The sequence below is a fragment of the Amaranthus tricolor genome, chromosome 9, assembly GCF_026212465.1.
Source record: "Amaranthus tricolor cultivar Red isolate AtriRed21 chromosome 9, ASM2621246v1, whole genome shotgun sequence".
Taxonomy (NCBI): Eukaryota; Viridiplantae; Streptophyta; class Magnoliopsida; order Caryophyllales; family Amaranthaceae; genus Amaranthus; species Amaranthus tricolor.
Window position 1 is genome coordinate 22310148 of NC_080055.1, and position 13559 is coordinate 22323706.

Genomic DNA, 13559 nt, shown 5'->3' on the forward strand with positions numbered 1-13559 from the left:
ATAACTCTCAATTTACCCCACTTTTTATTTTAGTGCGTCTTAATAATTTATTTCATTACTATTTTTGGAATATAACCTCACCATTTTAACACAACTTTAATTTCTCTTTTATTTCTTTATTAATCCTCAAACGGACAAAAAGAATAACCTATCCAACCTAATTCGGTAAACTTTTTAAATTCTAAGGCAAAATTAAAAGGACTAAAGGATTACTTTTTCTATCCCATTAAAATTGCATCATTTGAAATAATTATGTAATAGTTTTCAGAGTTAAATTATACTATTTTAATAGGATAGGAGAAATACTTTTTTCCCAGGAAGAAATATCTATGTGACCATCACAAAATACTACTGAGTTCTGAGTACACTCCTATGCTAAGCGAAGCATACACGGAGTCAAAAGATTTCACAAAACACGTAATCGTCAAAATTTGTGTTCAAATGTTAGAACTGGTGGTTTAAAGGCAAAGGCAACTCTCGATACCAACAAGTTGATTGGATTTGGAATGTACTCCTACAAGATTTCTAAATATAAAAAATATTTAATTATAGGGATTTTTATGTAGTAATTTTGAATTTTTGGCTTTTTCACAAATAATTTTTAAATTCACGTGGTGATCTCAAACTTTCAATTTTTCAATGTTATAGATAAAATGTTAAGTTTTTGGTTAAATTAAGTATTTTATTTGGACTGAATTTCAAAATATGTGGTCAATAAGGGTGATTACAACATTTATTTTTTTTGAAAAAAGTGTTATTACGTTGGGTAAAAATAACGTAAAATTAACAAAAAAAAAAATTTCCTTTTGTCTACCACGTGGAAAAATTAAAAGATCAAAGTCACCATATGGATTAAAAAAAAATTTTGTCTGCCACATGAAAAAGCTCAAAGTTTAAGGTTACCACATGAAATTTCCTTTAATTTTATTTATTGTATAAAGTTCAATAAATTACTTTCTAATTAGGTCTTAAATCTTCGAGAAAATATAAAATTTGTAGGGTATAGAAGTGCAATTTCATATTTTATTTTTATAAAATTGTCTATTGATCTATTTTTACAAAATTAAGCGGAAAATAATTGGCAAGAATTTTAGATTGATGTCTAAAAATAGTTAAGGAGACTTGAGTTTGATAAATTAAGTACAAAATCAGAGCAGTTTTAGGAGGCAGAAATAAAATCAAAACTTTTTTGAAAAATATAACCACATAATAAAAAGATGATGAAAAATAAAAAGTGAGAATATATTATTACTACCATTTTCTTTATCAATTCAAGTACAGGAATGGTCTAAAGTAACGTGGTAATTCCTCCCATTCAATGCTAGTCTTTTTCAAGAATGGTAAAGTTACATTGTTGTATGTTGAGTAAATGGAGATATATCATATACGTGCTTTTATTTGACAGTAGTGACATCTTCCTTGGTGATAGATAGGTCATACTTTAATGAGCCGGATTTAAATTGAATTTTAATAGTATTGTTTTCAAGTTTGAAAATTTAAAATAGATAATATTATTTATTAAAAAAAACGCATAATAAGACATATGAATTTATTTTTATTTATAAACGCCTAAAATTCCAAATATGAACGTGGGGGACCGTTCGCACTTACTAACTGCGAACAAGTGCTGTGATCTAAAACAACCAAAGAGACTGTTCGCAGTGAATAAGTGCGAATGTTAACTTTTTTTTTACCAAAAGCCTTGTTCCCACTTACTAACTGGGAACAAAGGAGACCTAGTCAAACAGAGTCAACCCTCTGTTCGCAGTTACTAACTGCGAATAGATGGTTGATCCTATTTGACCAGGTCTCTTCTATTCGCAATTAGTAAGTGAGAGCAGAGTTTTTGACTTTTTTTAACCAGTCTCTCTTTGTTTGAAGTTACTAACTGTGAACTGAACCGAACCTGAGCTCTGGGGTTAGAGGCGCTTATAAATGGAAATAAGTTCATCCGTGTCTTATTATATGCTTTTTTTGATAAATAATCTTATCGACTTCAAATTTTTCGATGCGAAAAGTCTATTATGATGGTTCCATGGCCATAGCTCAACCATTATTAAAATATTTTGCAATTTTGAAATCAACCTTAGAAAAGAGTTTTTTTTTTACCAATTTGTCACTCCTTATTCTGAAATTTTTTGACCACTATAAAATACCGAGAAATTCTTATTAGGATGAGTCAGAATTTCCGACTAATTTTCTACTAAAATAAATTTCCGACTACATCTATGTCAACTAACTAAAATATTTTGTATTAGCATATATTGATTGTATTTTGTTGTCGTTGTCAAGTTTATTTTATGTAGTGACACTAGTGAGGAATACTATCTTGAAAAGTCTATATCAATCTTAGGAAATACAAATTTGTATTTCAAATAGCAACATAAATTTTAAATGGTGTTGAAGTCTTGTGGTGAAAAGTTTTTAATAATGGGAGCATACTTAACCAACAATGATATATGCATAAGCAATACTCGCGTTAAATGTTTAAATAAGAGGTTTTAGTTAGAGTATTCTACTTTATATATATTGATGGCCACCGTTCAGATTGCGCTGGTTTCAGTTCCTAAAAATCGGATTATGATTTGGACTATTGGATTTTTATTTTGGTTTCGGTTCTAATTTTAGGCGGTACCTTAGCGGTTTATGAGGAGGTTCCAAGCGGTCAAACTCCCGGGTTTGACGGGTCATACCATTGGTTCAATTTTATTACTTTTGATATATTATTTTCGGAATTTATTACTCTTCAATCATTATTAAAATATTTACTAAAAAGAAATCATTGGTTCAATTTTTATTACTTTTGATATATTATTTTCGGAATTTATTACTTTTCAATCATTATTAAAATATTTACTAAAAAGAAATAAAAAATAGGAAAAATTACCCTGAATAATACGAACTTTCACTGATTTTCCTACAATAATACGAACTTTCAATTAACCATGAATAATACGAACTTTAATACATATTTCCCGCTAGCATACCTGACCGGTTCTTTACCTGGAGAAACGGTAAATTCCCCATTTCTTCATTATGCTAGCGGGAAATATGTATCAAAGTTCGTATTTTATTCATAGTTAATTGAAAGTTCGTATTATTGTAGGAAAATCAGTGAAAGTTCGTATTATTCAGGGTAATTTTTCTTACTTAGTTTTATCAGCCAAAAATTTTTTTTTTTAAGGAATGAGTAAGTTTACCGGTAACAGGTAAAATGGTATGCCAGCGGGAAATATGTATCAAAGTTCGTATTATTCATGGTTAATTGAAAGTTCGTATTATTGTAGGAAAATCAGTGAAAGTTCGTATTATTCAGGGTAATTTTTCCTAAAAAATAAGGATAATAAAAAAAAATTAATTAATAATAAAGATGATTAATGAAAAAGAGGGAAAAATAGACTTGAACCTTAACGGTTTACGATTCTGCGGGTTCGCGGACCGTTTTCTGCCAACGGTTCCACAGGTTGTCAGAATTTTTTGGAACCTTAAAAGATTTGAGGTTCGAACCGGTATGGAACCCGTCACAGACGATTTCGGTTTCAAGACAATTTTTCGGCAATTTGGGACCAATTCAGTTTCGAGTAACCCGCCCCGTTGCCATTACTATTCATATATATAATGTTTATCAATTCCTAAATTCTATATATCACATATCATTAATATAAAACATCAGTTTAATTCAATTATTAAAAACTTTTGGACATAAAATAAAATAATGATATACTGGCTTAATTTTCTTGATAAAGAAATACTCTATAGATGTAAGAATTACGTGGACGGAATTTTGAAAATAGTGAATTAAGGAGGAGATGTCCTTGGAGTTGGGGTTGATGTTTATATCCTTGTTATCTCCATGGGCAGACAACATAATTTGTTTATAATTGGAGAAAAAAAAGCTGACTTTGAGGGCAACACTAAATAAATGATGAGTTGGTATATTTCCAATTCATACTATAATATGTAACTATTTTTTTCTCTTAATTTACACAACTTTTTTTCTTTGTGTTTTATAATTTATTAATTTTTTGTTTATATATTTTTTAACTCAATTGGTGCATTCTAACGGGGAAAGAGGAGTATAAGCTAAGAATATCATTAAAATAAAATCAAATAATATGGCTTCTTCTGTTAGTACTTTCGTCCCACTATATTTGCCATATAGGTATTAAATGGATAGTAACGTCTCTAACTTTTTGGGGCTAGAGCGAAATATGAAAATCGGCTCATAATATATAATGGATGTCTTATTATTTAACGATAACAATGCATTTTATATGAGACTATCTTATCATAAGACGAGCCTATAAAAACAGCCAAAATTATGTGAAATATTTAATTAAAACTCAGAACAATTAATCAAGTGCAAATACATGAAAAACCATTGTAAGAGTATATAAATAAAAGTAAAATTAAAAAAAGCCACCCAAAAGGAGTATGAAATGACTGCATGAAGTTCGTTATTTTACCGAATGACCACATAAAAACACCCAAAAGGAGTATGATATAATAAAATAAAGCATAAAAATTACACTTAATTATCAACCATTAATGACTACTCCTTGCCTTGTATTATCCAAGTCGTAACATTTCATCATACATCTCTTTAGTTGCTTCTTTGAGTCTTGGATATAATACAACCTAAAAGAAATTCAATTATCTTGTAAATATACCGTATACGTTATGCTTTAAATTCAGATGTTGTCATTTAGAGTGTATGATGATTATCGAAAATAATAAATTAATTTATTAAATAAATAAATAATTAAAAATATTCCAAGATTGCGGAAGTTTCTATTTTGGCATAAGCAGAGGTCGCGGCTCACGACATTACTCACGACTCGCACACTGGCCGGTCGCGGCTCGCGACTTTCATGCTGGTTTTTGCAATGTTTGTTTTATTCGGTTTTGTTAGTTATGCTATAACTACCTACGGTTAATATGGTTATATTGACAAAATATATTGGGATGAATTGATTTATGATCGACATTGATTCGTGAATTTGATGTTGCAGTTCATGAAGTGACATATTACTTTATAAATGGTTGTTTGCTCTTCTATAAATATAAAAGGCATGTGTAAGTTATTTCTTACATGAGATATAATGTACATGAGCATACATTGAAATTCTTTGTATCTCAAAACATATTTCCGAGATACATTCTCAAGCACCGTAGTAGAGAGGAAATGATGTTTTAGGAAGATGGTCTCGCCTAGAATTTATATCAAGTCACATACAAAATTTTCTTGTTACTATGTTCGATATATGGCCCGATGATGAAGTACATATTTGGTGTATGTTAAGCAAAGGTTTGAACTTGTCATATGTTTTTGTAACCCCTACTAAGTTTTTGTAACTTTATTTTATAAGTTTATATATTAATATAAAGTCACAAAATACAACATCAGATCCTACAAATACGAGCAGCACATTGGATGATTGGATGCTTATTGAGAAGATCATCTCAAATATTTACAAGGACGTTTTATTGAATGCATGTGATCTTTAATAGTGCAAACATTGTAGGAACAATAGCTTGCGTGAAAGAACAAAGAGATACTTCATCTGATATAGTTTAAAAGCTTTCAAAAAATAGACAAAAGATTAACTTTGTATTAAATGCCCTAATAGAGAGCTCATTGTTAGAGTATATAACATATCCTGAGGTCTTAACTATCAGCTTAAGCTTTTGGTTGAGATGGTTCCTTGACTTGTTTTTCTTTTTTTTTTCTAACTTTTTATCATGGTGGTCATGTGTCTCACGGTCGGCTCCGTAGGTTGGTGGGCCAACTGCTCGCTGTCTGTTTTAGGAACAACGTCACAAGCAGTGCGGCCCGGTTGGTCATTGGCACGGCGACTTATGGAACTGTCGCGATGTTGACTTACATGACTTTCTTTATGAACGTCTTCATAGACTCTACAACTTCGTACCTATTCCTAGCTAACACCTTCTCAAATGCCTCCTGGCCAAGGATCTTCCTTATAGTGTTCGATTTCTCTAGCCTGCGGGCAAATATCCTATGCGGGTGGGCGTTCGCTACGTTATCCAGCATCTGCTCTTGCAGGACCTCTGTCACCCCTAACGGCACAACAGCCTCTGCAAACTCGTGGAAGCTCCGACCGAGTTGCATAGCTAGACGATCTGCCATCTTTCATCAGAAGGATGAGCATGCTCCAAACCATGCTGCCCACCCGGTTGTCGACCATGTAGTCGTCGAACACCCTAGCGCTAAGCGGCGCGGTGAGAACTCCCGCTGCCATGCGATCTTGGAGGGTTGTCTTGCACATGTTAGAAAAGAACTTCTTGGACATATCGGAACTGGCGATAGGGGCGTGCTCGCCGGGGAAGGTGGACATAGCGACGGCCGACAGGGCAAGGCGGAAGATGTGGGCAAAACTGTGAAAGACCAGGATGCCGGGACTAGTCAAGGCGCTTCTTCAGGCAAAAGAGCTTTTGTTCCTTGCCGGTTCACGCCGGGCATACGGCCTCGCACAGTTAGTTGGTCTCAAGGAAAAAGAGAGATGGGGAGTAGAATTCTACCTAGAGATAAGCCACAGCGTCAAGCTCAGCAAAGAACCACAAGAGTGCATATTCCTGAGACACACAATTGGTCAAATAAACTTAGCGGTGTCACAGGAGTGCGCGATGATCGGGCTGGGAAAGCAGCGGATAGCACTGTCAAGAAGCGACTTGGAGCGCCTACACCAATTGATTATGTCCGCCACATCGGCGTTAATAGGGGCCGTGTGTCAGTTGGTAGTCGGTACGCCAAAACAGAGGGCCAGAGCGTCTAGCAGTAGAAGTGGCGAACAGGAACATCGGGAGGATCATGGAGAGCGCACATACGATGCTTGACATTTCACCATACGATGCCACACATTGGAAGGACAGCGGGTTGAGGGCCGACACGGTCCAAAAGGCGACGGAGAGGGAGTTCCTAGGGAAGAAGGGTAATATGATAACCAGGCTGATCTTCGACGAAGAATGCCCCATGCCAGGTAGACAAGTGTTAAGTCAAGAGTATGTGATCAAGTTCTTCATGAAGGCGGAAGGACACAAGGGTAAGCGAAATCTTCGCGTCAAAACTGACCGACTGGCAAGCGCAGTCGTGGATGGAGAGAGATGTGGAAAAGGTTGCGATCAACCATCCATCGTACATGATCGGCCAGCCGGTGGATGTCAAAGAGCCGCAGAGGATCAATCATGAGATCTGGGCCAGTTTGTACGGGAGGCATCTCTTCAAGAGAGCGCAAGAGGTCAACGAGGACGCCCACATCTACCTTAACATGGAGGGCTACGTCGGGTGGTTCATGAACACGCATGCGAACTTAGAGGGGTTCAATGGGAAGGAGTTGACGATGATACTCATCACACACTCAGTGAAAAGGTGGAGGAAGAAAGTGGTTGCAGACGAGCTGCTGACAGAGCAAGAAGTGAGCCAAGACCAGTGCGCTGCTGTTTGCGTAAATCAACGACGGCCTTTTCAGAATCGATCTTCCGAAGAGCAAGGCAGTGGGGGCAGTCAACTGCTACAAAGAGGTGGTCATAGAGACGTTCAGCATGTGTGGCTTCTCTGTCGAGGTGTCTAAGTGCTTCCCAAGCGACAGATTCTCTATCTTCCTCAACGAGGTCTATCTAGCGAGCAGGCACGTTGTGCATGGAGTGAGAGTTGCAATGGCAATTAGCGCAGAGCCGACGGAGAAGCACACCACCCTGATCGAGAGGGTCACCAGTGTGAGCACCGGTTGTAGAGGAGCTATTATGGTGGGGCTCAATCCGCTTAGTGCCATAATTCTGATGGCCTTTCACTGTTACATGCACATAAGGGAGTGGACGGTCGAATGGGACCCAATGCTGCTGTCAGTCTGGTCCCTTGCCCTAAGGACGTGGGGAGGACTGGGGCTCTCGAACATCATGCAGATCTTTATCTTTGGGAGTGGTACGGCATTCAAGGAAGGCGTGGCGATGATGCAAGCATACGCGAGGAGGAATGCGGCCGCCAAGAAGTTCTTTTCTAACATGTGCAAGACAACCCTCCAAGATCGCATGGCAGCGGGAGTTCTCACCGCGCCGCTTAACGCTAGGGTGGTCGACGGCTACATGGTCGACAACAGGATGGGCAGCATGGTTTGGAGCATGCTCATCCTTCTGATGAAAGATGGCAGATCGTCTAGCTACGCAACTCGGCCGGAGCTTCCACGTGTTTGCAGAGGCTGTTGTGCCGTTAGGGGTGACAGAGGTCCTGCAAGAGCAGATGCTGGACAACGTACCGAATGCCCACCCGCATAGGATATTTGCTGCATTTGCCCGCAGGCTAGAGAAATCGAACACTGTAAGGAAGATCCTTAGCCAGGAGGCATTTGAGAAGGTGTTAGCTAGCAATAGGTACGAAGTTGTAGAGTCTATGAAGACGTTCATAAAGAAAGACATGTAAGTCAACATCGCGACAATTCCATAAGTCGTCGTGCCAATGACCAACCGGGACGCACTGCTTGTGACGGTGCTCCTAAAACAGACAGCGAGTAGTTGGCCCACCAACCTATGGAGCCCGACCGTGAGACACATGACCACCATGATAAAAAGTTAAAAAAAAGGAAAAAAGAAAAAGAAGTCAAGGAACCATCTCTTGTCGCTTTCAGTGAAAAGGTGGACGAAGAAAGTAGTTGCAGACGAGCTGCGGACAGAGCAAGAAGCGAGCCAGACCAGTGCGCTGCTGTTTGTGTACATCGACGACGGCCTTTCCAGAATCGATCTTTCGAAGAGCAAGGCAGTGGGGCCATTCAACTGCTACAAAGAGGTGGTCATATGTAATGTTTTTCAAAAACTAGTCTTCTCAGATGCAATAATATCTTTAATATGTTTCAATAAATTTGATTAATTTTAAATTTATTATAGGACATATATGTCATATAATTTTGAAAATCCAAAATCAAAAACATAAAACCATAGTAGTACCGAAGCCCGGCCCTAAGTTGTTAAGATACCATTCAAATATTGGGAATGTGTTTTTTGTGGAAGTTAGGTTAAAACATTACAATAGTATCATGAAGAAATTAAATGTCTGTCATCAGAGGATAGGAAATTGGTGAAGAAAGTCTAGAAAATAAGGCATTTATATTTTGGAGTTCCAGCTGTGCACTTGCCCATGATACACATACTGATCAATTATAAGCAGCCTTGATGATACGTCTCTGGAGAATAAGGGCATTAACCAAGCAACAAATTCAAATGGATAGATTAATGTTAGAGTATACATACATATTTTGGCACCTCAACCATTAGCTGAAACTTTTGATTAAGTCGATTTCTCAATATGATATCAAAAGTCAGTGTGACAAGAGGTCACGAATTTAATTCTCAATTACCCCTCATTAAGCTGGAATATTTAGCTTGGGGTATGAGGAGCGCTCTTATGGTGCATCTACACTTCTAGCCAAAAGGACTATCGTGTGAGGAGTCAACGTTAGAATATAGAACATATCTTGGAGCCTTAATTATCAATTTAAACTTTTATTTAAGTTGATTTTTTATCAATTAAAAGCTCAAACCGACAAAAATATATAGACAAAAGATTAATTCGAAAGATGAGTGACAGAACGAGCTTAACTATTCGAACAAGACACCTCCCCTAGTGAATTATGGTTATGTACTTATGTCAACTCAAATAAGCACGACATATTTTTAGAAAATCTAAAACAAAATTTCATGCATAAAATAATATGAATGTACATAAAAGAATCATAGCCTCATATCAAGATTATAGAGGCAATCAGATATCATAACGTTAAATATTGTTCTTCTAGTATTGATTCATAAGTACCAAAAATAGCACCACATATGCTAGTATGATATATAAGAAAAAAATTTTCTTCATAACTTTTTTGATAAAGTGTAGAGAATTAAGTAAGCATATGAACTAATGTAAAAGATGATCAAAAGCTCATATTTATACATAAATTGTATGAACTATTCATATTTTAGCTTGGGGTGGTTACATGTATGTATCAATTACATATAATAAACATATTGATTAAGTTGGTGTTTTAATTCTCAATTAAAACGCATCATCAATCAATGTCAAACTCGTAACCCTTACTATTGTAATTCGCATCTAATGCTATATGTACTAAAGAATACGCGTAACCTATAAGGAAGATATTAAAATAGAAATTTTGTATTACTTAAGAGTCTTTGACTATGGTTACAACATTGTATAAACTAGTTGTGCGTGCGTTTCGCACTTGATTCTCCAAATTATACTATTAGATTTGATGACGATATGACGTAAATGTTAGTAAATGAAAGCGTGTGGAGAATAACTATCAACTCGTCTTTTGTGAGATCGTTTCATCACAAGAGACGTCCATATAATTAGCTCATTTCATTAATTAATCATTTTAAAATAGTTAATGATCACTTTATACCCTAAATATATATAGATCAACCTAATAGAGATTCTCTCATCATAAGTTCGTCTCATTAAAGAATTTGTGTTGAACTTTTAGTTGAAAGAACTCAAAAAATAAATAATCAGATGCATTACAATACATAAAAAGTTAAATATAATAAGTTAATCAAATTGATAAAATATTAAATTTACTAAGAAAGCATATCTTGCTTCGTAGCCCACGTTTGTCTTTGTCGTGAATCATGTTAATTTATATAGTGAATAATATCGCGTCATAAAGTGTGTTATGAATGGTGTGACTTGAGTGCACAATTAATGTGTTCATTCATGTGTGACTCTTGGGTTTGAATTCAATGAGTATGTTAATGTAGGTGTAATAAGTTGAGTCTTGATGATTGTAATTTATGATGGTGATTAAGAGTATGGATTAATGAGGTAATGAAGTATGAGTTATTCATTGGAGTTATAGGACTTAATGAAGAAGTGCAAAGGTTCTGATCGAGCTACCATAAAACAAGTCCTTTCTACTTCTTCATTTAATCTTCATTAACACCCATAATTCCTCATGAATACTCTCCACATAATTACACCCATTTGGATTCTACAAACTAAGAGTCACACACATGAATACACACTTCAATTGTGCACTCAAGTCACACTAATCACAACATCAACTTAATCAAAAGCTTCAGCTAATGGTTGAGATCCCAAAATATGTATGTATACTCTAACATTAATCTATCCATTTGAATTTGTTGCTTGTTTAATGCCCTTATTCTCCAGAGACGTATCATCAAGCCTGCTTATAATTGATCAGTATGTGTATCATGGGCAAGTGCACAGCTGGAACTCCAAAATATAAATGCCTTATAAAGCAACGTAGTACCCATTTCCTGTTGCAAGGTTTGCCAGAAATGTGACAAATACCGTGTATCTCTATCGGACACAATAGTACGGGGCACACCATGATATCGCACGACATACTTAATGTAAGCTCGAGCTAATTGTTCCATCTCCCAACGACAGTTCATAGGGATGAAACGTGCTGATTTAGTCAAACGATCCACTATAACCTATAACGCATCATTTCCCGCCTTCGTCCGGGGTAAACCCACAATAAAATCCATAGAGATATCATCCCATTTCCATACTGGTATGTCCAAATGTTGTAGTAAACCTCCTGGTCTTTTATGCTCAAAATTTTAACCTTTTGACAAGTCAAACAGCGCGAGACATAATCCGCAATATCCTTCTTCATCCCAGACCACCAAAACATTAACTTAAGATCTTGATACATTTTATCAACGCCCGGATGGACTTAAAATTTCGTACAATGGGCCTCATCCAAGATACATTCCTTTAAAGATTCCTCCCCTGTTGGTAAACACCAGCGACCCTTGAACCTCAAACTTCCATCTTCCTGAACAAAGAATCCCTCTACTTTTCCTTCCCGTGCCTGTTCCTTTAACTTTAAAAGTTTCGGGTCTTTATCCTGTGAGTTTAAAATTTCTTCAAAGAACGAAGGTCGAATAGCGAAGGCGTTCAGACACTCCTGTAACTCACCTTTACGTACCATTTCCAAATTTAATCTGGCAAAATCCCGATGTAACTCTTCAACTCCGTCTAAGGCGGACAATGAGGGATTAGACTTCCTACTCAACGCATCGGCTACCAAGTTCGCTCGTCCCTCATGATATATGAACTCTAAATCATAATCTGTCATCAACTCTAGCCACCGACGTTGTCGCATGTTCAAATCAGGCTGAGTGTAGAGATACTTCAAACTCTGATGATCACTGTAGATCTTACATTCGACACCATACAAGTAATGTCGCCATATTTTGAGAGCAAACACTATAGCAGCTAACTCCAGATCATGGGTAGGATAATTAACTTCATGTACTTTCAATTGTCGTGATGCGTACGCAATCACCTTACGGTCCTGCATCAGTACACAACCCAATCCTTTCTTCGATGCGTCACTGTAAACAGTATAATCCAACTTTGGGTCAGGTAAAGTAAGAACAGGGGCTGTGGTTAATCTTTCCTTCAAAGTTATGAAGGCCTGTTCACACTCATCAGTCCACTCGAACTTCTTCTCTTTCTTCATCAACGAAGTCATAGGCCGAGCAATTCGTGAGAAATCTTTGAAAAAACGACGGTAATACCCAGCCAAGCCTAAGAAACTTCGTACTTCGGTGACATTCTTTGGTGACGGCCAACTTCGAACTGCCTCTACTTTCGCCGGATCCACCGAAATACCCTCTTTAGAAACAAAATGACCCAAAAATGAGACCTTTTCCAACCAAAAGTCACATTTTGACAATTTAGCGTACAACTTATTTTCTCGCAGAGTTTGCAGGACTGAACGTAAATTTTTCTCAAGATCATCCCGGTCCCTCGAATATACTAATATGTCATCAATAAAGAAACCCACGAACTTATCCAAGTACGCACTAAACACTTGGTTCATTAAACACATGAATGCAGCTGGAGCATTTGTCAACCCAAAAGGCATCACGATGAACTCATAATGTCCATAACGTGTTCTAAAAGCTGTTTTATGTATATCTCCTTCTGCTATTAACCCAATCTTAAGTCAATTTTTGAAAAGATCCCGGCTCCTCTCAATTGATCAAATAAGTCATCTATCCGGGGTAACGGGTATTTATTCTTAACGGTTACCTTGTTTAACTCCCGGTAGTCGATGCATAACCTCAGACTACCATCTTTCTTCCTTACAAACAAAACTGGAGCGCCCCAAGGCGAAACACTAGGTTGAACATAACCCTTATCCAACAATTCTTCTAGCTGGGACTTTAGTTCTTCCATCTCCTTCGGAGCCATACTATAAGGGGCCTTAGAAATTGGTCCAGTCCCCGGTACCAAGTCAATCGTGAAGTCAATTTCCCGTTGAGGTGGCATTCCGGGAATCTCGTCAAGAAAAACATCCAAAAATTTATTCACTATAACAATATCCTTGGGATCCTCCTTCTTCTTTCCCCCCTGGCTGATATGACATAAGTACAAAGGGTGTCCTTGCCTCACGAGTCTTTGCAATTCTAATGTCGACACCAAATTCGTCCTGGGCCCCTTGGGAAACTTTCTATATCTAACGTTTTCCCCTCGTGGTCCCTCCAACAATACTCTC

At 36.9% G+C, this 13559-nt stretch overlaps 1 protein-coding gene across 1 annotated transcript; it reads right to left on the reverse strand.

The window, feature by feature from the left end:
* Nucleotides 1-11726: 11726 nt before the first annotated feature.
* Nucleotides 11727-13255, reverse strand: LOC130823391 (uncharacterized). Its single transcript, XM_057688010.1, has 4 exons — nt 13094-13255; nt 12149-12350; nt 11982-12076; nt 11727-11900 (listed from the first exon to the last, which is right to left on the reverse strand). Exons 1-4 carry the CDS (start codon nt 13253-13255, stop codon nt 11727-11729), a joined length of 633 nt encoding a protein of 210 aa, XP_057543993.1.
* Between the last annotated feature and the right edge of the window lie 304 nt (nt 13256-13559).

Coding starts and splice junctions, on each gene's coding strand:
- LOC130823391 (XM_057688010.1), bottom strand. CDS start 13,255: ATGGCTCCGAAGGAGATGGAAGAACTAAAGTCCCAGCTAGAAGAATTG. Junction 12,351..13,093: donor ACTACCGGGAGTTAAACAAG/GTAACCGTTAAG, acceptor GTACTGATGCAG/GACCGTAAGGTGATTGCGTA. Junction 12,077..12,148: donor TGATTTGAACATGCGACAAC/GTCGGTGGCTAG, acceptor CGAACTTGGTAG/CCGATGCGTTGAGTAGGAAG.